At 47.5% G+C, this 22,707-nt stretch overlaps 6 protein-coding genes across 13 annotated transcripts in view; 2 read left to right on the plus strand and 4 right to left on the minus strand.

Moving 5' to 3' along the window:
- Positions 1 to 1,215, minus strand: part of LOC144710256 (protein IQ-DOMAIN 17-like) — a 1,886-nt gene extending 671 nt beyond the window's left edge. Inside the window, exons 1-6 of one of the 3 annotated variants that reach the window (XM_078583976.1) lie at positions 1,193 to 1,215; positions 840 to 1,029; positions 589 to 756; positions 309 to 512; positions 158 to 229; positions 1 to 83 (exon numbers count right to left, since the gene is read on the minus strand). The exon at positions 1 to 83 is cut by the window's left edge and continues 671 nt beyond it. In XM_078583976.1, the coding sequence (XP_078440102.1) occupies positions 1 to 83; positions 158 to 229; positions 309 to 512; positions 589 to 756; positions 840 to 1,029; positions 1,193 to 1,194 (719 nt within the window). In that variant the 5' untranslated portion in view covers positions 1,195 to 1,215. Of the gene's footprint in view, positions 84 to 157; positions 230 to 308; positions 513 to 588; positions 757 to 839; positions 1,117 to 1,192 lie in introns of those variants that run through there. The other 2 variants (XM_078583977.1, XM_078583978.1) reach the window with 2 other exon arrangements.
- A 3,105-nt stretch (positions 1,216 to 4,320) lies between these two features.
- On the minus strand, positions 4,321 to 6,855 carry LOC144710435 (polyadenylate-binding protein-interacting protein 12-like). The gene is made up of 11 exons (XM_078584202.1): positions 6,695 to 6,855; positions 6,067 to 6,592; positions 5,861 to 5,971; positions 5,617 to 5,661; positions 5,383 to 5,455; positions 5,203 to 5,315; positions 5,062 to 5,121; positions 4,920 to 4,967; positions 4,788 to 4,856; positions 4,649 to 4,710; positions 4,321 to 4,551 (listed from the first exon to the last, which is right to left on the minus strand). Exons 2-11 carry the CDS (start codon positions 6,532 to 6,534, stop codon positions 4,494 to 4,496), a joined length of 1,107 nt encoding a protein of 368 aa, XP_078440328.1. The 5' UTR covers positions 6,535 to 6,592; positions 6,695 to 6,855; the 3' UTR covers positions 4,321 to 4,493.
- Positions 6,856 to 7,759: 904 nt separating this feature from the next.
- Positions 7,760 to 10,849, plus strand: LOC144710408 (serine/arginine-rich splicing factor SR34A-like). 6 transcript variants are annotated; one of them, XM_078584166.1, is made up of 13 exons: positions 7,760 to 7,937; positions 8,072 to 8,133; positions 8,759 to 8,851; positions 8,952 to 9,017; positions 9,157 to 9,231; positions 9,307 to 9,442; positions 9,543 to 9,589; positions 9,671 to 9,728; positions 9,791 to 9,840; positions 9,917 to 9,973; positions 10,273 to 10,376; positions 10,451 to 10,543; positions 10,636 to 10,849. In XM_078584166.1, the coding sequence occupies exons 3-13, from the start codon at positions 8,765 to 8,767 to the stop codon at positions 10,652 to 10,654; spliced, it is 792 nt and encodes a 263-aa protein (XP_078440292.1). In that variant the 5' UTR covers positions 7,760 to 7,937; positions 8,072 to 8,133; positions 8,759 to 8,764; the 3' UTR covers positions 10,655 to 10,849. The 6 variants fall into 6 exon arrangements, with proteins under 6 accessions (XP_078440292.1, XP_078440293.1, XP_078440295.1 ...); XM_078584165.1 differs by lacking the exon at positions 8,072 to 8,133 and adding an exon at positions 8,402 to 8,616 and having other exon boundaries at positions 7,761 to 7,937; XM_078584167.1 differs by lacking the exon at positions 8,072 to 8,133 and having other exon boundaries at positions 10,451 to 10,547.
- A 76-nt stretch (positions 10,850 to 10,925) lies between these two features.
- On the minus strand, positions 10,926 to 13,198 carry LOC144710407 (Transducin/WD40 repeat-like superfamily protein). Its single transcript, XM_078584163.1, has 2 exons — positions 11,318 to 13,198; positions 10,926 to 11,024 (listed from the first exon to the last, which is right to left on the minus strand). The coding sequence occupies exons 1-2, from the start codon at positions 13,036 to 13,038 to the stop codon at positions 11,018 to 11,020; spliced, it is 1,728 nt and encodes a 575-aa protein (XP_078440289.1). The 5' UTR covers positions 13,039 to 13,198; the 3' UTR covers positions 10,926 to 11,017.
- LOC144710410 (fantom protein) lies at positions 13,193 to 13,950 on the plus strand. The gene has a single exon (XM_078584170.1). It carries the CDS (start codon positions 13,208 to 13,210, stop codon positions 13,685 to 13,687), a length of 480 nt encoding a protein of 159 aa, XP_078440296.1. The 5' UTR covers positions 13,193 to 13,207; the 3' UTR covers positions 13,688 to 13,950.
- Positions 13,951 to 18,221: 4,271 nt separating this feature from the next.
- Positions 18,222 to 22,234, minus strand: LOC144709983 (conserved oligomeric Golgi complex subunit 4). Its single transcript, XM_078583617.1, has 2 exons — positions 20,543 to 22,234; positions 18,222 to 19,575 (listed from the first exon to the last, which is right to left on the minus strand). The coding sequence occupies exons 1-2, from the start codon at positions 22,217 to 22,219 to the stop codon at positions 18,946 to 18,948; spliced, it is 2,307 nt and encodes a 768-aa protein (XP_078439743.1). The 5' UTR covers positions 22,220 to 22,234; the 3' UTR covers positions 18,222 to 18,945.
- Between the last annotated feature and the right edge of the window lie 473 nt (positions 22,235 to 22,707).

The raw sequence follows: 22,707 nt of genomic DNA on the forward strand, positions 1-22,707 counted from the left end.
TGGTCCATGGACGCTCTTCTCCCTCTGTTCCCCATCCCCGGTTCCGCCATGGCCACGGACAGGCTCCTATCCGACCGCCAAGTCTAGAGAGAGACGTGGAGAGATTAGAGAGAGGTCTTTAGGAGAGGTTAGAGAGAGAGATAGCCCGATACTGTACATGGTCGGAGAAGGCGAAGGAGAGAACTCTTTCTCGCTCTTGCTCTTCGGCGATGATGCTGCCCTCCCTAGACTGCGAGAGGAGGAAGACGACGATGATGATGATTATGGCATGATGATCATATGATGGTGATTATGATGAGGGAGCGGACCAGGGATACGCGGTCGGAGGAGAAGGAGGAGTTGGAGGGGTCTAGAGAGAGAAGGCGGAGGCGCTGGTCGCGGACGCGGGCCTGGACGCGGACGAGGGCCTGCATGCAGCGCAGGGTGGCGGTGGCCTGGCGGCGTACGTTGTGCCCGCGGATCAGGGCTTGGAGCTTCACCATCCCGCGCAACGCTCGAAGGGCCCGCCTCGCCTTCATCGGATCAGGTTAGACGGGGTCAGACAGGGTTCGATAGCGTAGGAGCAGGTTAAGAAGAGGCGATTCAGACCAGGTACCCTCGGAACGCGGTTTGGATGATCACGGCGGCGGCGCGCTCTCTCGTGGCGGTTGGCAGCGGCGGCGCCGCCACGTCGGCCTCCAGCGCCGCCGCCGGCGCTTCATGGGTCGCCGCTGTGGTGCCCTTTCGGAACAGCCATCTCCGCTTCTCTCTCTTCTGCTACACATAGCCATTAGAGACGAGATCGATGCAGGTCGAGATAGAGATAGAGATAAATACATAGAGAGAGAGAGAGAGAGAACCTTGTCTTCCTCTTGAGGAAGATGAGAGGGCTTGGAAGATGAAGAAGAAGAGCGGAAGGCTCGCTTGAGGGCTGTAAGCCATGAGCTCCCGCTGGCTTTCTTTCCCATGAGAAGCTTCTTTCTTATCACGCCATGGCTTGCTCTCTCTCTCTCTGTTTCCAATACACAGAGAGAAAAGCAACGCAGAGCCCTGCGCAGGCAAACAAAAGATAAAGATCCAGAGAGATAGAGGGGGGGAGAGAGAACAGGAAGTCGAAGGGAAGAAGTTCGATAGAGTTGTTCGAAAGAGTCATAAAAAGGGGGAAGAATGGTTCTTTTTTTGTTTAATTTTTCTATTTTTGGTGGGGGTCGACATTAAATGCAGCTGAAGATCGGTCCGAGGGGCCCCTTTGTCTCGCTCCTCGGAAAAGGCCTTTCCTTTCGTCCCTTGGTCCTCGCTTCACACTGGCATGAGTGGCGGCCACGCGGCCACCCCATGCATGGAATCTCCCGGCAACAATTGCTAGAAACATAGGTTGATGCACAACAGCATCTCTCTAGACTGAAGTGGATTGATAGCGATGGTTACATAAATAGCTCGACAGCGAGAGACATAGTCAAGTGTATGAGAGAGATGGATGATAGTTTGACAGATGGATGTATCAATCGATATGAAGGAGAGATACGCAAGGACGGATTGACCGATGGGAGAGGGTAAAAAAAAGGGTGAATGGGTAGGCGGTGAGATAGAAAACAATAGATAGACAGATGGTTGATGGATGGAAGTAAAGATTGATAGATGATACTGATGCAGCGGGATTGAGAGATCATAGCTAGATAGGTGGATAGGTAATAGACAGACAGATAGATAGATAGACAGATGATGTATTTGATAGATATGAATACAGAAAGATCGATATCTAATTGGATAAAGGGTATGCAGAGATAGACGAATAGGTGGACAAAGATAGGGGCATAAGTATAAATGCATTGAGAGGGATAGAAAATTGCGAGTCAGAAGAGATAAGAGGTAGACAGATAGTGATCGAGAGCGAATAAGAGAGCAAGTGTAAGAGTAGGAGTGAGAGAGACAAAGACACTAAAGAAAAAAAGAGCGAGTAGAGTAGGAGACTAGGAGTACGAGAAAGAGAGTGAGAGACACTATAGACAAAAATAGCGACTATAAAAGTGAGAGAGAGATTGGAGACAGAGAAAGAGGGAGTAAGTGTAAGAGAGAGAGACTGGAGATAGAAAGAGAGAGTAAGAGTGATAGAGAGACTAGAGACAGAGAAAGAGTAAGAGTGAGAGAGAGAGACTGGAGACAGAGAAAGAGGGAGAAAGAGTAAGAGGGAGAGAGAGACTGGAGAGAGAGAAAGAGAGAGTAAGAGTAAGAGAGAGCGAGAGACTGGAGACAGAGAAAGAGAGAGTAAGAGACTAAGAGTTAGAGAGATTACGAGTAAGAGAGAGAGACTGGAGAGAGAATAAGAGAAACAGAGAGCGACTGGTGTGAGAGAGAAAGAGGTAGTAAGAGTACGAGAGAGAGATCGGAGGGAGAGAAAGAGGGAGTAAGAGTAAGAGAGAGAGTCTAAGAGAGACTACGAGAAAGAGCTAGAGAGAATAGAGAGAGAGAAAGAGGGAGTAAGAGTGACAGAGAGAGAGACTGGAGAGAGAGAAAGAGGGAGTAAGAGTAAGAGAGAGAGCCTAGAGAGAGAGTAAGAGTAAGAGAGAGAGAGAGCCTAGAGGAAAAGAGAGAGTAAGACTAAGAAAGAGGGGCAAAAAAGAGAAAGAGTAAGAGTAAGGAGACGGGGAAAGAGAGAGTAAGAGTAAAATAGAGGCAAAAAAGAGAAAGAGTAAGAGTAAGATAGAGAGAGAGGCAAAAAAGAGAGAGTAAGAGTAAGGAGAGGGGGAAAGAGAGAGTAAGAGTAAGATAGAGAGAGATGCAAAGAAGAGTAATAATGAGAGAGAGGGAGAGAGCGTAGAGAGAAAGAGATTAAGAGTCAGAGAGAGAGGCCGGAGAGCAAGAGAAAATGAGTATGAGAGAGAGCCTAGAGAGAGACACTGTAGAGAAATAGAGAAAGAGAGACTAAGAGTATGAGAGAGAGAGTGGAGCAAAAGAAAGAAAGAGAGTAAAAATAAGAGTATGAGAGAAGAGCCTAGGGAGAGGGACACTGTAGAGAAATAGAGAGAGAGAGAGTAAAAATAAGAGTATGAGAGAAGAGCCTAGGGAGAGGGACACTGTAGAGAAATAGAGAGAGAGAGAGTAAGAGTATGAGAGAGAGAGAGTCTAGAGAGAAAGAGAGTGGAGCAAAAGAAATAGAGTAAGAGTATGAGAGAGAGAGAGTCTAGAGAGGGACACTGTAGAGAAATAGAGAAAGAGAGAGTAAGAGTATGAGAGAGAGAGAATCTAGAAAGAGGGAGAGAGTGGAGCAAAAGAAATAAAGTAAGAGTAAGAGTAAGAGTATGAGAGAGAGAGTCTAGAGAGAGACACTGTAGAGAAATAGAGAAAGAGAGAGTAAGAGTATGAGAGAGAGAGTCTAGAGAGAGAGAGAGAGATAGTGGAGAAAAAGAAAGCGAGTAAGATTAAGAGTATGAGAGAGAGACTACAGAGAGAGAGTGGAGCAAAAATAAAGAAAGAGAGTAAGAGTATGAAAGAGAGAGCCTGAAGAGAGAGAGACTGGAGAGAGAAAGAGAAAAAGAGAGTCAGAGCATGAGAGAGAGAGAGCCTAGAGAGAGAAAGAGGCGAGAGGTATCTAGTCAAAGTTTTCAGAGAGGAATGGGCCCTCCACAGCAGGAGGGACAGGGCTGACGTGGGACGGACGTCACTGTGGGCCTACGCCCCTGCTGCTCGCTTTGGATCTCTACCGTCGCCCAGTCAACGATCCAGTGCCACATCACGTGCTCCGCCAACTCACGTTACCCCACCTTCCCCCCCTTTAATGAATCCCGGCTTGCCACGTGGGTCGCGTGCGCCCACCACGTGGACCCGGCCCTCAAAAAATAAAATAAATACCATAAAACACCAGGAAAACCAATATTTTGCAATTAAACCCTCGACTGCATGGAATTAGGAATTTTCCGCCACATAAATTTCAGATGGGAGCTTTAATTTCTCTCGCTGCCGATGTTACCAGATAGTCAATGTGATCGGTGTCATGCTATTTGGGCTTTTAATTCATGTAGATTCGGACCGGCCGGCCAATATGGGCTCTGCCCATGATATCTTTTACCATAAAAAGAAACTACGGAGAGAAAATAGAAATGATGGTTCACATGTTGCCTGCGCCATTAAAGAGCTCACATTGTCAGAAGATGCAGGGGGCAGGCCTAATGGGCTTCTAGACATACTTCAAAGGCCCATCAATGGGCCCCAGTTCTTATTAGTCACGCGCATGAAATAGGTCACGAGCCTCATGAGAGAGGAGAGAGAGATGAGAGAGAGGAGAGAGAGATCACGAGGGTGCATAGTGGATGGCTTTCTTCCTGTAAAAAAAAGAGAAATAAATGGGGCACGGCGACTACCAATTTACCTACCTGGGAAATCAAAAAAAAATCCACAAAAGATGAACCCTTCCAGGCCAGAGATGGAAACAAAAAAAGGGCAAAAAATCCCAGAGAAGAGAGCCAAGGTTTGACTAACATATACATATCTTTTGATGTCGGCCAAAAGCCAATGGGTCAACGCATTGAGTGGCGTGAAGCTCTAGGCCTGACCGGAGTCTTCGAGGGGCTCACCCTGAGTCAACCAAAAGTCAACGCCAAGAATGACCCGTCAAACCCAGAAATTAAAATTTTGGCGGCAGAAAAATGAAAAGAATGGCAACGGGAGCCACCTGATGGGAGAGGAGCCAAGCACCACGCCGCTGCAGCTGAGAGCAGCAATCGCGCTTTCCGCCTAATAGGAAAATAATTCTAATAAATTAAGCGGACAAATAGGAGGAAAATTTTAATAAGATTCAAGAGATTATTCACCCTGATGAACTCGACGAAAGCAATGCGGGTGGAATGGTGATAATCTCCTAGAAGCCTCAACCGATACACCTGCGGAATAATCAAAAGTCAACCCCTGAATTTAGCTAAGGCGAAAGGAAGAGAAATTCGAACCTCCCCGCACACCGTCTCGAAGAATAGTTTGACGTCAGCTTGAGAAACCTGGGATCAAATTCCAACAATTTGGGGCAAGAACTTGTGATTAATTATGATAAGTCAAAAGGCCTTTAAGATTTATCATGGGCAAAAAACTGACGTTTTTATCAATGTTTGTGCAGTAGACGGTTCTAGTACACATTTCCAGCTCATCCTCGGACTGACCATAAGTGGTAAGAATAATTAATTAGTCAATGGTTGAGGTGGTCAACGCTAAGAGTCAGCGGAAATGTGGTCAAACCCTCGGCAAATATGTTGGATTAACAGGGGCGATGGCGGTTTTGGAAGGAAGCACTCTCACTGGATAATACCCGAGCATGGTACCAGAGAGGCTGAGAGCAGTCCTGGCGCCCTCTGAAGTGAAAAAAGAGGGATTAAGGGCAAAACGGAAAACTAACGAGGGTTAAGGAGAAAATAATACCTTCATCGGTGAATTCAATGAACGCAAAACGGAGGACAGACTTTGGATCACCGCATATGCGGCAGTCGACTACCTTCAGATGAAAAAAAGAGGTTTGTTTAAAAACATGATTAATAAAAGGAAATATCTTTAAAAGGAAAAAAAATCCCGGCACCAGTCAAAATTTATACAAAAAACCCTCAAAACTTTTTCCACTAAGCACACGCCAACGTAGCACAAAATCATTTAACTGACCTGCCCGCAGTTAATAAAGAGAGCCGCAAGCTGTTCTTCAGTGACCTAAGTAATCAAAGAAAATGATTTCAGTGAAATAAACTCAGTAAAAGAAAATGATTCCAGTAAAAGAAACACAGACATCGACAAACTCAGTACAAAGAATAAATGCTGCTAAATATTAATTTCAGAAAAATGAGCCAAGCAGTGACATCTGAACATAACAGATCTTAATGAACGAAATGGGAAGCTTCAATGAATTTACCTGTTGATCAATGTCAGAGACGTAGACAGTTTTCCTGATAACATCATCCCTCTGGGCCAGGCTCGTCCTCGTGTTCATTCGTTGCTTTCCATGGTTAAAGCTACTCCTCCTCTAAACTCATCAAAAAACATCTTAAAATACAATTAACCCTTAATTATTGCTACGAAAGTAAATAATAACAGGGGTTGAGATTTCAGCAGGCTCACCCGTCTGCCCTCATTCCTACTACCACCAATATCATCATTTTCAATGAGACGCTGCTGACCAGCAAGAACTATATCATCGTCATAGCTTCTGGATGATTGATTATGATGGGATGATGGCACAAATTCTTCCGCCATTGGGTTGAGCTTGGAGAGCAATTCTTCCAGATCTCGCATCTCCTTGAACCCATCATCCGAAACCTCTCCATTCCTCCCAACGGGGAAGCGAGCGGACGCCATCATAGCACCATTCGCGATCAATTGATGAACCGAGGAGCTCGAGGCGCCATGAACAGGCTGCGACCTTCCCGCCAGGAAGGTTTTGTGATCCGCCACTGATTTCTGCTGTTGCTGTAATGGCGATTGGGAGAGGGTTTGCGCCGGAGGAGGCTGCAGCTGGCTCAGCGAATCCGCCGGCGATTCCTCAGCGCTGAGATCGAAATTTCTACTACCGGCAGATCGGCCGTTCATTACACCGTCTGATTCTTCGACTCTAGGGTCTGTTGCTTCGGTCCGCCCGCAGGAAGAACTGATAAAACGTTGATTAAAGATGAATCTCCGTCTTCAGGATCAAAAACCAAGGGCGAGATCAACATCGGAGAGGAAGAAAAACGAGAAAAATCTTGCACACCTGTTCGAAAGTTGCGATCTTTCCGATCATCCGCGGCGACGCCGCCGGAGCCCTCTTTCGCCGGCGAGTCTCCCCCTCTTTCTTCCCTTCTCCGTTCAGCTCCTGCGATCGAGGAAAACGGCTCCTGAACCCTTTTTCAGGGAGAGAGAGAGAGAGAGAGAGAGAGAGATCGCCAGTAATGGGCTTCTTAAATGAAAACTTTTTTGGGCTTCTCATAATGGGCTTTTAAAATGGACTAATTTGCAATTATTAGAATGGGCATGTAAAATGGACTAATTTGGACTTTTAAGAATGGGCTTTTAAAATCGACTAATTTGGAGAATGGGTTTTTAAAATCGACTAATTTGGACTTATTAGAATGGGCTTTTAAAATGGACCAATTTGGGCTTCTCATAATGGGCTTTTATAATGGAATAATTAGAATGGGCTTTTAAAATGGATTAATTTGGACTTTTTAGAATGGGCTTTTAAAATGGATTAATTTGGACTGATTAGCATGGGCTTTTAAAATGGACTAATTTGGACTTATTAGAATGGGCTTTAAAAATGGACTAATTTCGACTTATTAGAATGGGCTTTTAAAATGGACTAATTTGGACTTTTTAGAATGGGCTTTTAAAATGGATTAATTTGGACTGATTAGTATGGGCTTTTAAAATGGAATAACTTGGACTTTTTAGAATGGGCTTTAAAATGGACTAATTCGGACATATTAGAATGGGCTTTTAAAATGGACTGATTTGGACATTAGAATGGGCTTTTAAAAAGGACTAATTTGGGCTTCATATAATGGGCTTCTAAAATGACTAATTTGGGCTTCATATAATGGGCTTCTAAAATGACTAATTTGGGCTTCATATAATGGGCTTCTAAAATGACTAATTTGGGCTTCATATAATGGGCTTCGAAAAGGTCTAGCTTAAGCAGTACAATATACAATGTAGGTTTGATTTATTGCACGAATAGAATTATGACACGTAAGATCAACGTAGTTATACGTGCAAATTGCTACGGTCCATGTTAATGTATTGTGGTTCATGAGAGATTGAAATAGCAACCCTACCGGGAAGAACAATGTATCGAGTTGGAGTCGCCGTTTGGGTGTGAAGCTGAGCGACTTTGATACTTCGGCGACGCGAAATCCATCGGAGCGGGCGAATTAAGGCGTGCGCGAACCTTTTGCGTACCCGTTGAGATTGAACGACTTGAGAATTTCTAGCGCTTTCGGAGCTTTGGAAGAGGGGTAAAAACCCTAAATTTCATTTGTTATTCTACAGGAGTTCATCTTTCCATCCGGAATCGTGGGTTTCGTTTAATGAATTTGATGGGTATTTCAATGGTTTATCTCTTTTTTACTTTTCGGGCTGAATCTATCAGCGCAGGAAAGGAGTAGTTTATCGCTCTCTCTCGCTATCCCGGTTGCCGGTTCATAGCTTCTTGTACGCTCCAAAGCTGTCTCGTTCCTTTTCCTTGAATTAATTTTGGTATTTCTGGTAGATCGATGTTCCACTGTTCGGATGACGTTTGCAAATCCCTCTGTTTCTTTTGTCATCGTTCAGCTGAACTCGTGTTATTGTAGTTGGTGGCTTTTCCTTTTTCTTCCTTTGTGAAATGTTTCGTCTCATGCGAAAGTATTTCTGTACTGTGGCTGAGTGCGGTTCGTGAAACTTACTGAATGACATAACACGTATGCTTTCTTCATGATAGATGAAAGACGCTGGGAGTTATAGGAGCTTTGGAGCTATCCATAGTTTGAGAGAGAGGGATGGGAGAAATCAGGGTGGAACTTGCATTTTTTTGAGGGATGAGTGGATCAAATTATTTTTTCAAAATATAGACATAGTAATGGAGGAGCACAATTGGAGGATACGAGCTATGGAGCTTGTGGATCATCAAATTTTTTAAGGAGGACAGCTCTCTTGGTTGGCCACATTGTTTTTGACTTTCTAAAATTCTTCTCCAGTCAATCATGCTTTTTTTTCTGGGGCGCGGCGTATTTTAATTTGCTTTCTGAATATACAGTAATACCTTGTTCATTTAAATTTCCTCATCTTTTTCTCGCAGAGAACCATGAGTGGGCGATTCTCTCGCACGATTTATGTCGGCAATCTTCCTTTAGATGTTCGTGAGACTGAAATCGACGATTTGTTCTACAAGGTTCGTTGTTTCTTCCCTCTTGGGAATTCCATAACGCCAAATTCTGTTATATTTGTGGTATTTTTGGTTGATAAATTTGTTGACCGTTACTTGCTGGCAGTATGGTCGAGTTGTTGACATCGAGTTGAAAATTCCGCCTCGTCCTCCAGCGTACTGCTTCGTTGAGGTGATCCTTTCCTTATGGATGGTTCTTTCTTCTTTTTCCCAAGTTTCAGTCTATTTACTTCAATTGGTATTTCTCAAAATTCATCTTTCAAAAAAAATTGTTATTTGGCTAATTATGTGGATGATATATTTTAATGAAGTTTGAGAGCTCACGGGATGCCGAAGATGCGATCAGGGGGCGGGATGGTTACAATTTTGACGGCCACAGTCTGAGGGTAATCAAATGAGACTTGTTGTTTGGCGCCCCAGTAGGCAGTTTTTTAACCGTGGAGTGTGCTAATTTGAATCAGGTCGAGCTTGCTCATGGTGGGAGAGGGCCACCGGCGCTCGACCGCCGTGGTGGCTACGGAAGTGGTGGCGGCGGAGGCGGCGGTGGCGGCGGTGGCGGCGGTAGACATGGAGCATCGCGTCGCTCCGAGTATCGAGGTGGGCCCTTGTGTGGGCTGTTTTGTTTCTCTCTGTTGTAATAAAATGAAGTTCAGAAGCTGGATTTATGGGGACTAAAAAATGGTTTATTTTCTCTCAGTTATTGTCCGCAACCTGCCGTCGTCTGCTTCCTGGCAAGATCTGAAGGTGCGTTTGGTTGAGACGAAGAAGACCTTCTTCCGATGAGTAACAATTATTTTTATACATTTCATTATTGAAATTCTGCAGGACCATATGAGGAAGGCAGGAGATGTTTGTTACGCAGAAGTATTTCGCGAGGGCGACGGTACGACAATTATTCTTATAGTTCTGATGATTGGTGCTCATGAAACTGTTTAATAATTTCAGGAATCGTGGGTCTGGTCGACTACACCAACCTCGAGGACATGAAATACGCTGTAAGACTAATACCATGATTAATCTACTATCACTAGTGATGATATTTGTCTGATGCATTGTTTTAATCATCCCCAGATCCGGAAGCTGGATGATACTGAATTCCGCAACCCCTTCTCGAGGTCCTACATCCGGGTAAGCAGACATGGTCATTCTGTTCTTTTTGTGCGAATTGTTCTTTCTGTTCGCTTTTCCGAACAGAACAAAAACAAATTGAAACAGAACATCGAACAGACCCATGTGCGGTTCTTTTGTTCGCTTTGTGCAAATTTTGTTCTAGTTTTGTGCGAATTTGTGCCAATGTGCAAATTTTGCTCAATTTTGAAAAAAAAAAGAACAGAACAAAGAACAAGGCCGGGTGAGGTTCTTTTGTGCAATTTTTTGTTCGTTTAAAACGTTGAATCGAGAGCAGATCTGAGTTTATTGGGCTGCAGGTGGAGGCCCAGAGAGGGAGCCGCAGTCCGTCCAGGAGCCGCAGTCGGAGCCGCAGCCGTAGCCGCAGTCGCAGCCGCAGCCGCAGCCCAAGGAAGGAGCCAAGGTATTTTATTTCTCAAATCATTTAATCATTTCTCAAGAAATTTGATTATTGAATGTATTCTTTTTGGGGCTCAGTAAATCGCTGGAGCGGCAGCCGTCGAAGTCAGTCTCCAAGTCGCCCTCGCCGAGGTCGAGGTCGAGGTCTGCCTCCCCTGTTGGGCCATCCAGGCATGTTGTTCCTCTTCCTCTTCTTCTTCTTCTTCCTTGTGAGTCATGAAAATCTCTTGTAATTGACTAATGGTGCCACATCTGGTCAGCAGCAGGTCGCCGTCTAGGTGAGGTGGCGCCACGTGGAGGGAAGTGCCTGCCAGCAAGGACCAACTCGAGCATGAAGGAACTGGACGGGGGAGACATTTTTCCTCTTTTCTTTAATTCCCGTTGATGAATGTTGCCGTTTGCTCTTCGCGTGTACTGGTGATGATTCTGCACTACTTTGTTAATTCCGTAAGGTTGGAGGACCGGGATTTCTTCTGATTTTTATGTGTTAACCTCCATGGTTAAATATCTAACTTCTAGAAAAATGAAGAATTCTTCTTGGGGTTGCTCAAGATGTGAAAGAGGATATAACCTCATCATAATCACGGGGAAAAAAAGGAACCCGATCTTGTTCTACAAAGACGCGACTCTAAATTTATAAGCTCCTCAATCCCTGTAAAGAATCAAGGATATTTATTAATAATAAAACGCTTGAAATTTTTCCAAGAAAACAGGATCTAAAAAAGCAGAAATGAACAATGAAATGCTTGATTTGATACAACCAAGTGAAGAGAAAAACGCTTGAAATTCTTTTAAGAAAACATGGGGTTCAAATTGGCAAAACCAGCGAATATTTAAAGAATCAGAGCTCTAAAAACACAAAAAAAACGACAGAGAAATCGAGATAGAAACAAGAAATCGAAAATGGGGGGAAAAAAGGTATTAGAAAGAACGGAGAAAACTAACCAGAACTTGACCATGCCATCCCAGCCACAAGTGGCGACTTTGCTCTGTTCGAGTGGATGCCACTCGCAGCCGATGCACACCCCGTTATGACACTTGAGGGTCCTGAACACCTTGCAGCTCTTCCAATCCCAAAACCAGCACTTGCCCTCTCCATCCCCCGATATCACGAACCGCCCATCCGGCGAGAAATTCACCTGGCAAGCGTACCCAGAAACTATATGCCCCGCAAACCTCTTCTTCTTGTTCAGCTGGAACCTCTCCTTGGTGCTATAAATCAATATCTGATTATCCAAACTCTGCGCCGCCAGCCAATTACTGTTCGGATGCAGCGTAATCGCCGGCATCGAATGCATATGAGGCTCGCTAATATACTTGATCACCACGGGGATCCCAAATTCCCACACCCGCAGAGACTTATCGTCGCTGGAAGTCACAAATCTCCGGTTATTATCCACGAAGGTGATCGTGTTCACGGCGCCGAGATGCTGATCATACTCCTGCGTGATCTGCCCGGAGTTCATGTCCCACTGAACAATCTTCTTGTCGCTCATCCCCGCGAGGAGGATGTTCTGTTTATCTTGATCTGGGTTGAGCTTGACGACGTAGGGGATCTTCCCGGTGGAGAAGGTGGAGATCACTTTCCCCGTTTCGGTGTCCCAATACTTGATGTTGCGATCGTAGCCCGCGCTCAAGAACTTGGATCCGTCGTTGGAGAAGGAGATGTCGCGGACCGCCTTGGAATGACCCATGTAAGTTCGCATACACTTGCGAGAATTGAACACGTCCCAGATCTTGATCTTGGAGTCCATGCCCGCGGAGAGGATCAGATGGCCGAATTTGGGGAAGAATCGGATGGCGGAGACGCCCTTGGTGTGGCCGCTCCAGGTGTGGATCAGCCGTTTGGGGATGTAGCAGTGATCGTTGCTGGCCTTGATGTCTTTGGGAGGAGCGATCCAGGACCGGCCTTGGTAATCCTTGTCTTCTTTTCCATGGAAGGTGCTCTTGTCGACGTGGGGTTCTCCTCCTCCCTTGTCTCTTCCCTCAGCGCCCTTCTCCTTGTCGGCCTTCTTCTGGGCGTGCTCCTCGGCGTACTTCTTCTGCTCTTCCGTGAGCTCTGCTTGGGGGAGCTCCTTCTTCCCCGCCCAGGGGCTCTTCCTGTTCTTCCGAAGCCATTCGTCGGTGGCGGGGTTGTCGGGGGATTCTTCTTCTTCTTCTTCTTCTTCTGCTTGTTCTTGTTCTTCTTGGAGGGATTTCTTGAGCTCGCGGCGGCGGCGCTTGTGCTCTTGCTGGGGGATGTTGTAGACGGAGAGGGGGGCGGCGGAATTTAGGGTTTCGAGGTCGCCGACTAGGGTTTGGCCGGAGGGGTCGGTGGCGTAGCCTAGGGTTTGGAAGGTGTTGTACTGCTCGTCGAAGAGGAAGGGCTGGATGGAGGCGTCCTCGACGTGGCCGAGCTTGTGGTTGCGGAGGCCGAGGGGGGCTCCGTCCTTGGCGTGGGGGTGCGCGGGGCCGTGGATCGGAGCCCAGAGCTGGTCGTAGGTCGGGTTGAAGGGCACGATCCGCTGCGACGGGTCGATCGGGGGCCGCGCGGCTAGGTTCGAGCTCGCCATGGCCATGGCCATGGCGGTATCGTCCACCGCCGGGGCCGACGACTTGCTCGGCAGCACCGCCTCCGGCTCGTCCTCTTCCTCGCACTTCTCCGCGTACTCTCGCAGCAAATCCATGGCGGAATCCCTGCAGAGGAAGAAAAAAAAAACCCTATTTAGAAGGAAAACGGAAAACCCCGTGACGGATGACGGAAGACGGGTTGTGGTTCGTTCCCGAAAATCTCTAGAAAGAGGGGGGGATTCGGTGCTTTGATTTATTGATTATCGTCGTCTTCCTCGTCGGGCGATGGCGGGGGGGAGCTGGCTAGACAAGCTCTACAAGGGGAGAGCGCTGCTCGGGGAGAGTCTTCTTCTTCCTCCTCCGATCCCTTCTCCTGCTCCTCGGATTTCCCCTGAAACTCGCGATTTTCACGGATCGGAGGAAGAAGAGGGGAAATGGGCGGAGGCCGTCGGGGGCGCCCTAGCGGAGCTCTTCCGAATGGACGGTCCGGATCGCCGCGGCGGAGAGAAGATCCCTCGTAAGCAGCCCAATCCGAGGATCTTCGTCGTCTCCGCCGCCGCGGAGAGGGGCGAGGTCGTCGATTTGGGCGGGTTCTCGCGCACCGACGTGACGGTGATCGACACGAGCTCGCCGTCGTGGAAATCGCAGAAGATTATCCTCCGGAAAGGGTCTGTTTGGATGATCAGCGAGAAGAAGATCCGGAACGCGAGTCGGAAAAAGAGGAAGCTCGGCGCTGCCAAGAAATCAACTTCTCCGATCCTATGAAATTTCTATTCTGTGTGAGCAAACCCACCAGCATTTTTCATCGAAGATTTCTAGATTGCAGGCAAGAATTGCCGAGAAAACTCTGATCGTCTGATAGAATCGTGAATCGGGGTTTTCTTCTCTAATCACGCAACGAATAAATGAATTTTACAAGTGAGTTTATGAATCAGTGGGAGACGATGGTCTCGAAGCAGTTGAGGCCGTCGAGCTCCAAAGCGAAGCGCGGACCGCCGTCGGATTTGGGCGGGGGGCCGGCGTTCTTCTGACCCGCCGGAGCAGCTTTACGGGACAAGGCCTTCTTCATACTCTCCTGCGCTTTGGCCGTCTCGCGGGATATCTCCGCGGCGGAGCTGAAGATGGACATCGAGAAGAGAAACTCCATGGCTTATTATCACAACCCAACACTTGATAATGATGATGATGATGATGATGATGATGATGAAGACGGAGGGTTATGTGGAGATTTATAGTAAGAAGGGGAGGAAGAGGAAGAAGGGGGGAAAGGGGGAAGGAGGGGTTTGGGATAAGCATGAAGAGGAAGGTGGCTGTTGAAAGGAGCTGACCAGGAACGCGGCAGCAAAGGGAGAGTTTTCCTCGTGGTTGAATGGTGTGTGGGTCTTTTGAGATTTCAAGGAATGGAGCGGCTGGCTGAATAGCGAAGGGCAATAAATATGGGAAGAGTCGTTTTCTTCCCCTTACGCGAAGTCGACCTGGCCTTTCCGTCTTGGCAATTAGCGAGTAGTAGTTTTGGTCTGACCAAGACCGTCGGTTTTGCATTTCGGGCAGAATTAAATCTCTCTCGAGCAAGGCCGTCGGTCTGGTTTTGGGGCATATCTAAATCTCTCTTAGTATACTGTTGAAAGAGAGAGAACGAGTGAGATCGATAGACAAAAAGATAGATAGATATGTTGACAGATTGAATGATTGATCGATAGATAGATAGATAGATAGAGAGAGATCTATCAATCGATCGATCTATATATCTCTATCTATCTCACTCGTTCTCTCTCTGTCTCTCTCTCCACTCTCCCATCGATCGAAATATCTCTCTCTATCTATACATCTCACTCGTTCTCTCTCTCTCTGGATGAATATATATCTCTCCAGCTTTCCCTCTCTCCCTCTTCCTCGCTCTCTCTCTCTCTCTCTCTCTCTCTCGATCTATCTATCCATATATCTATATTTTATTTATCGATCTCACTCGTTCTCTCTCTCAATATATATATCCCTCTCTCCCTCTTCCTCTATCTCTTGAGATGTCTCTCCCCCTACTCCTCTATCTCACCCTCTCTCTCTCCCTCTTCCTCTCTCTCGCCCTCTCTCTCTCTCCCTCCCTCCCTCTTTTATCTTTCTCTCTCAAGTATGTTCATTTACTTTGATTGACATAACGGAGAAACTCAGCTTTCCTCTTTCACTATCGTTCTCGTCTCTCTCTCTCTCTCTCTCTCTCTCTCTCCCCTCGGAATTTAATACTATATATCCTCTATTTCTGTGCTCTAATTAGTCTATACTTCTCTCATAAGCCAACTTTCTTCTCATTGAAGTGTATTCCACACAATAGTTCTCTCATTTTCTTTATGATGATGGCTTATTATCACAACCCAACACTTGATGATGATGATGATGAAGATGGAGGGTTATGTGGAGATTTATTTTAAGCGTGGGAGGAAGAGGAAGAGGAAGAAGGGGAGAAGGAGGGGTTTTGGGATAAGCATGAAGAGGAAGGTGGGGGAAGCGTCAACGATGGTGAGTTTGAATTAGCGGACTGGTGGCTGTTGAAAGGAGCTGACCGGGAACGCGGCGGCAAAGGGAGAGTTTTCCTCGTGGTTGAATGGTGTGTGGGTTGGGCAATGAATGATGGGAACTGCCCTTGTCTTTTGAGATTTCAAAGAAGGGTGTGGCTGGCTGACTCGCAAAGGGCAATAAATGTGGGAAGAGTCGTTTTCGTCCCCTTACGCGAAGTCGACCTGGCCTTTCCGCCTTGGCAATTAGCGAGTAGTAGTTTTGGTCTGACCAAGACCGTAGGTTTGGCCTTTGGGGCAGACTTAAATCTCTCTCTCGATCTCTCGCGATCTCTCTCGAGCAAAACCGTCGGTCTGGTTTTTGGGGCGGACCTTAGTCTCTATCGGTCTATTGTTGAAAGAGAGAGAACCAGTGAGATTTATAGATATCGATAGATAGATATGTTGATAGATTGATCGATAGATTGATAGAGATAGATCTATCAATCGATCGATCTGTATACATCGCTATCTATCTCACTCGTTCTCTCTCTCTCTCTCTCTCTGTACATGTATAACTCCCTCCCTCACTCATCTCTCTCTCGCTCTCTCGCTCTCCATCGATCGGTAATTCATATATCTCTCTATGTATTTATATCTCCTTTGTTCTCTCTCTCTCTGGATGCATATATATCCCTCTCTCCCTCTTCCTCTCTCTCTCTCTCTCTTCTTCTCCTCTCTCGCCCCGTCGCTCTCTTCTCTTCCTCTCTCTCGCGCCCTCTCCATCTATATTTCCCTTTTCCTCTCTCTCGCCCCTCTCTCTCTATCTCCCTCTTCCGCTCTCTCCCTCTTCCTCTCTTTCGCCCTCTTTCTCTCTCTATCTCCCTCTTCCTCTCTCTCGCTCTCTCTCTCCCTCTTCCTCTCTTTCGCCCTCTCTCTCTCTCTCTCTATCTCCCTCTTCCTCTCTCTCGCTCACTCTCTCTCTCCCTCTTCCTCTCTTTCGCCCTCTCTCTCTCTCTCTCTCTCTCTCTCTCTCTCTCCCTCTTCCTCGTCTCGTCCCCCCCCCCCCCTCTCTCTCCCTCGTCCTCTCTCACGCCCCCCCTCTCTTGTTCTCGCTCCCTCTTTTATCTCTCTATCAGTCTCTCAATTATGAACATTTGCTCAGATTTGTATAACGGAGAACACTCAGCTTTCCTCTTTCACTATCGTTCTCGTCTCTCTCTCTCTCTCTCTCTCTCTCTCTCTCTCTCTCTCCTTGTTGTAATTTAATACCATATATCCTCTATTTCTATGCTCTTATTTGTCTATACTTCTCTCATAAGCCAACTTGCTTGTATCTCTTTCTTCTCATTGAAGTGTATTCCACACGATAGTTCTCTCATTTTCTTATATTATATTCTCTAACCCTCTTTTTCACTTTCATCTCGACTTTCCCATTCTCAATGTCCCTCTTACACCCCCCATCTTTATTCGTCAACTTTTACCCAATTAAATACTTTGAATACGCTTAAATTTATTCTTTATTTTGCATAGAAATTAGAACCCCTCAATTGATGAAAACAAAAAAGTGAACCAACTTTACAAGTGTATTTTCATCGACCGAGGGGTTCTAATTTTTACCTTACAAGTGTAAACACACCATTGTTATTATGTCCCTTTGGCATCAGAATATGTATTCTCCCATGAAATGCGGTGTTTATATCTTGTTTTGGCCAAGTACAATGCCAAACTCTTTGGAATATAATGCTTATTTCTTTAGATGTGCTATATATGTATTAGTTGGTTCATCATTTTGAATATTCTAATCGAAGCTTGATGTAACTTTCATTTTCAATCCCTACAAGAAATTGGATGTATAATATTCAATTTAGCCAAATAGATATGGACGACTGGCAAATGCTCCCTCATAATCTATTTTCCCTCCAAGAGGAGGAATAGTGTTTAACATAAAAAGTGGAAAGTAGCCCCACAAACTAAATCAATGTTTTAGGGGCGTAAAATTTTTAGCTTGTGAGGACTACTAAGATTTTGAAGAGTCTAAAGTCGAAGTTTCTGTGTTCATTTTAGATGGTTTTTTTGTAACGTTTTTCTAATTTTGTGTTGTAATATTATATTTTTCTTTTTGGACGAGGTAGATTCTGATGTAGATATGCGTTTGGGGGATAAACTCGAATATTAACATATTTGTATTTTATTTTAAATAATTCTACTTGGACGACGTAGATTCTGATGTAGCTGTCTAAAAGTTTGCGTTTCAAATTAGAAATGTAAAATTAAATGTATTATTTGCATGCTTTCATGATGATGAATTTACGGATGGTCTATAGTGGATGAAGATGTTGTATGAATGGATTTAAACACGGCCGATGATGAATTGAAGAGCAAATGAATCGATATCAAATATAATTTTCCATGGATGAAGGGTCAGTTAATAAATATCAAATATAATTTTTCGGGTGAAATATATAATCCTTTCACTTGGTCTAACCTTGATAAAGAGTATCTTTCGTTTGGTCCATATGAAAATAACATGTAGCATATTTCGGAAAAATATATATTTATTTAATCATTAGCCCAATTGGCAAGATGAAAAACAGAAAGAAAACAAAAAAACGTGACCAAGTGGCCTCGGCAGAAGAGGCAATTTAAATTTAAAAAAACACAAAAGGTACATTAGATCGTCCGGGATATTCCTCCGTTGGAACTTAGAAAAAACCGGTAAACTTGTTCAGTCGCGAGAATCAAGGCGAGGGGAAGGAAAGGAAGAATGTCGGTGAAAATTATTAATCACGAAATAAACCACCAAGAAAATATTAACCTCGCAAATCATCTTTCCATTCACAGAGATCTGACAACCAAGTCACCGAGATTCCTCGGAACGAATCAAAGACCTTCAGAAGGACATCACCACAACGCCAGATTAAAAAAAAAAAATTAAGAAAGAATGTGAAAGAGAGGATTCTAAAAGACCGTAATCAAGACGAGATAATCGTCTCGAAGCTGTTGAGACCGTCGAATTGTGGAGCCAAGGAGGGAATCCCCTGCGGCCTCGCAACCTTATCCTTCTCGTTCTTCTTTTCTCCGTCCGACTGCGCCGTTGCCGTCTTCTTCTTCTTCTCCGCCACCTGCGTTCTGCACCGCGCCATCGACTCCTCCTGTATCCGCTCCAATCGAGCGCCGGACGCCAAGATTTGCATCGGAATCATGAAATCCGCCATGGACAATCAAACACGATCGCAAGAACAAGATCGCAAGCCGGGATCTGGACAAGGAAGAGATGAACACGGAACCGCGTTTAAATCCGCCTTCAATCACTCGTTTAAATACCAGACGGGAAAACTGATGGCCACGGCGAGATCTCTACAAACGCGGAAAAGAACGTTTCCGTGTGGGACGCCCCACTTTTTTCCGCTTTTACCGTTTCCGAATATTCCGTCTCCTCCGAAAAAATTTCCTGTGGGCGCTTTTTTCCGTTTTCTTTTTTTATCTTTAATAAAAATATAAAAACGGGGAGAATCGTCAAAGTCAAAGTCAAAGTCAAAGGCGGAGTGCGGAGATGGCCTCGGGCTTGAAGTCAACGCGAAGGGAGAGGACGCGTCTGACCTCGGCGGGGGTGAGACGCCACGTCATGGTGCCGGAGTTGTCGCCCCAGAAGTCAAGTATCTCGGAGACGGACTCGACGTTGAGGATGGTGGTGATCTGGGTGAGCCGGGCGAACTTGTCGCGGACCGGGCGCTGAGCCATGGCTTGGAAGTGGTTGACCAGGGCGCGCACGTCGCGGTCCAGGCGGAGCCCGCCCAACGGGCTGAACCGCTTGTGCACCATCAGCACCTCCAGCCGCTTGACCACAAAGTCAACGACCAGGTGGACACAGCCGTCGTAGTTGGCCGTGGTCAACAGCGGCTGCAGCCACGCCACCTGGGTCTGCACCGCGTGCAGCAGCTTCTGCACCCACGGGTCATTCACCTCATACTCCTCGTACTCCGCCTCGGTCAGCTCGTAGCTCACTGTGCCCACACTGTCGAGCACCGGCCGTATACGCGGCGTCAACGTCCCCGCCAGCTGCTCCAGCCCCCCGCTTACCGCCTGCTTTAAGCTCTTGCTTATCTCCCCCCACTCCGCCATGCACGCCTTCACCTTCTCTTGATCGCCATGGCCCGGAAATACCTGCTCATTCATTCAATTCTTTCATCAGAACGAATCAACAGATGAGATTCATCCACAAGCCTTTCGTGCTTCTGGTACAAAACTGTGCGATGTGCAGTCCGGTTCAAATTTTCAAATTACCTTGCAGGTAAACTTCACAAGCACATTGCACAGAGCCTTTGTGCTTCTGGCGCGAAAGTGTGGTCTTGTTTGAATTTTGGACCGCACATCGGACATCTCCCAGGGACACGGACATAGCACCGCACATCCGCACAGAGCCTTGTGTGGTGCTAACGTGCCAATATAGTGCAGGGACGCGGACGGGACGTTTTCTTCGTCCTGGACCTCTGGACGGGACAGTTTCGTCCACTCGGATGAAAAAACCGTCCCATCCACGTCCCTGCACTGATTCAGGACGTCGGACGGGACTATCTTCGTCACGTCCCATCCATCTTCCATGTCCTGGTCGGATCCTGAACTATACTAGTGCAGGGACGGGAGGGGATGGTTTTTCGTCTGAGACCTCCGGATGGAACGGTTTTTTCATCCGAGTGGACGAAAACCGGGACGGAAATTCGTTCCGTGACGAACGGACCAGACGGTTTTCGTCCAATCGGATGAAAAAACCGTCCCATCCGGAGGTCTCAGACGAAAAAACCATCCCGTCCACGTCCCTGCACTGATTCTGGACGTTGGATGGGACGATCTTTGTCCCGTCACGTCCATTGTCCACGTCCCAGACGATCCGGAACTATAAGTGACAATTTGCCCAATTATTTATGTAAATAGAAAAGAAATAGGACATCGCACAAGGGTTATGGTGGGACCAAAAATTCGCACCACACATCGCAAAAGGGTTATAATGGGACCGAAAATTCGCACAAGGGTATGCGAATTTTCGATCCGCACCGCACGACCTTCCCTACTAAAATCCAAAACAGGGTCGTCGGCAACGAGTAATGACCGATGAAATGGAAATTTCACTCACCTGGGCGCACTTCTCTTCAATCTCCTGGCGCAGCTTGAGGACGTACTCGGTGCTGACATCGGCGTCGTTCAAGGCGGCGGCGAACTCGGCGGCCGTCTTCTGCGCCGCCGGGCCGGCGACAAACAGCTTGGCGCTCAAGTTCTGCTCCCTCATCTTCTGCTGCAGCGCGTCGTGGTACTCGTTGCCGAGCAAGTTCATCGCGCAGCTCAAGATGGGAAAGACGGAGTTGATATTGACGGTGGAGATGGCGCGATGGCAGCAGCTCTGCAGGACGTAGAAGACGTCATCCACCAGCGAGGTCGTGAGACTGTCCGGGACGTGCTCGTCGATCCTGATCGCCTTCCGGACGTTCTCCACCATGAAGAACTCCTCAAGAACGACGTAGAACCCGGTCAATTCCTGAAGCATCCGGCTGAAGCTCCCGCTGCGGAAGGCCTTGCTGGCGCGCGGCCCCAGCTCCTGATCGGCCGATCCCAGCCCTCGGATCTTCGACAGCATGAACTCCACGTAGTCTTCCCCGAGCTGGGTCAGATTCAGAATCTCTTCCACGTACCTCTCCACCTCCCTCGGATCCGGGCCGTCGGATGCCGCCGGGGGGAGCATATTCTTGCTGTAGGAGTTGATCTCCGCCGCTAATCTCTGCAGATTCCTGTGCTCCATGTACCTCTTCAGAATCTGGGTTCCTCTGGAATCGCACTCCTCCTGCAGCTCGCAGATGGCGTAGACAATCCCGTCGTCCCCGCAGAGGCTCCTCAGTACCTTGTCTTTCTCGTCCATGTCCTTCTCCTCCACGGCCTCGACGATGTCCTTGAACAGCTGCATCAAGCACTCCACGAAGGCGCTCTCCTCCGCGTGATTACCCTTCGATTGCTGCGCCGAGAGCTCGACCAAGCGCTCGAAATCGAGCCTCGATCTGAGGGCGATTTCCTTGCGGAGATAGGCGACGTAGACTTGGAGCCCTTCTTGCTGCAGCCCCAGCGGGGGGAAGGTTCTCAGGAAGAGGAGAATGCCGGGCTTGTCTCGCTGGTCGATGGCGAGGGAGAGGCGGCGCCGGACGACGGACTCCAGCTGCCGTTTGATCTCCATCATCTGATCGAGCTGATCGGATCCGGGATCGCGGTAGCGGGCGTCGATCTGAAGGAAGGTGCGGACGAAGCCGGCGGCGGATTCGTAGTCTTCGGCGTCGAGGGCGCGGCGCGCGCCTTCCAGGCAGTGGCCGCGCTCGACGACGGCGTCGATGCGGGAGAGAGTGGCCTGCACGTTGGACTGGGCGAGGTCGAGCTCGCGGACCTTGGAGCTGACGCGGTCGGCGAGCTCGCAGGTGGATCGGACGGAGGAGAGGAGGTGGGCGGCGTCCGATCGGACGGAGGAGAGGAGGTGATGGGAGGAGCGGTGGAGGGTGATCAATTGGCGGTCGTGATCGGCGCGCTGGGCGTGGAGAGACTCGAGATTGAGGTCGAGGGAGCGCTGGTAGGCGATGCATTCGTGGAGGAGGCGGGTCATGGCCGCGACGTCGGTGAGATTTCGGATCTGATCGAGGGTTTGCCGGCTGCCGAAGTCGATCGAGCTCTCCTCCGCCGCGCGCTCGGCGGCGGAGTCGGCGATCAGCGGCGGCGGAGGCGGCGACGAGGGCGGCGGCGACGGCGGCATCACCGGCGATGGAGAGAGCACCGCCATCGCACTTGACCCCCCCCCTTCTGTGCAAGAGGATTCGAGTTAGATCTGGTTTTAGTTTATTAGTTCGGATGACGGATGACGGATGACGGATGACGGATGACGGATGAATCTGGGTGCTATCTGTACCCGACAAGGAAGAGGAGAGTGGAAACAGGGTGCAACTCATGGTATCCATAACTGACATAGTGCATGGACACGGACGGGACGATCTTTTCGCTTTTCGTTCAGGGATGAAAAAGGCGTCCCGTCCAGGCGATCGGATGTTAGACGTGACATAAAGAAAATACGGTCTCGCCTAAATCGTTGGAAGTTTACAACAATCAGAAGTGGATGAACGATTAGAAGTGGATGAATAATCGACTTCATTTACAAAAATTAGGTTTTTACGGTTAATTCCTGAGTTCTTCTCAGGAATGATAATTTTTCCCTATGACAACAGACGATTAAGGACTAAAGAAAAGTTCAGTATATTTTCATTGAATGTAATT

The sequence above is a fragment of the Wolffia australiana genome, chromosome 12 (genome assembly GCF_029677425.1).
Source record: "Wolffia australiana isolate 7733 chromosome 12, ASM2967742v1".
Classification (NCBI taxonomy): domain Eukaryota; kingdom Viridiplantae; phylum Streptophyta; class Magnoliopsida; order Alismatales; family Araceae; genus Wolffia; species Wolffia australiana.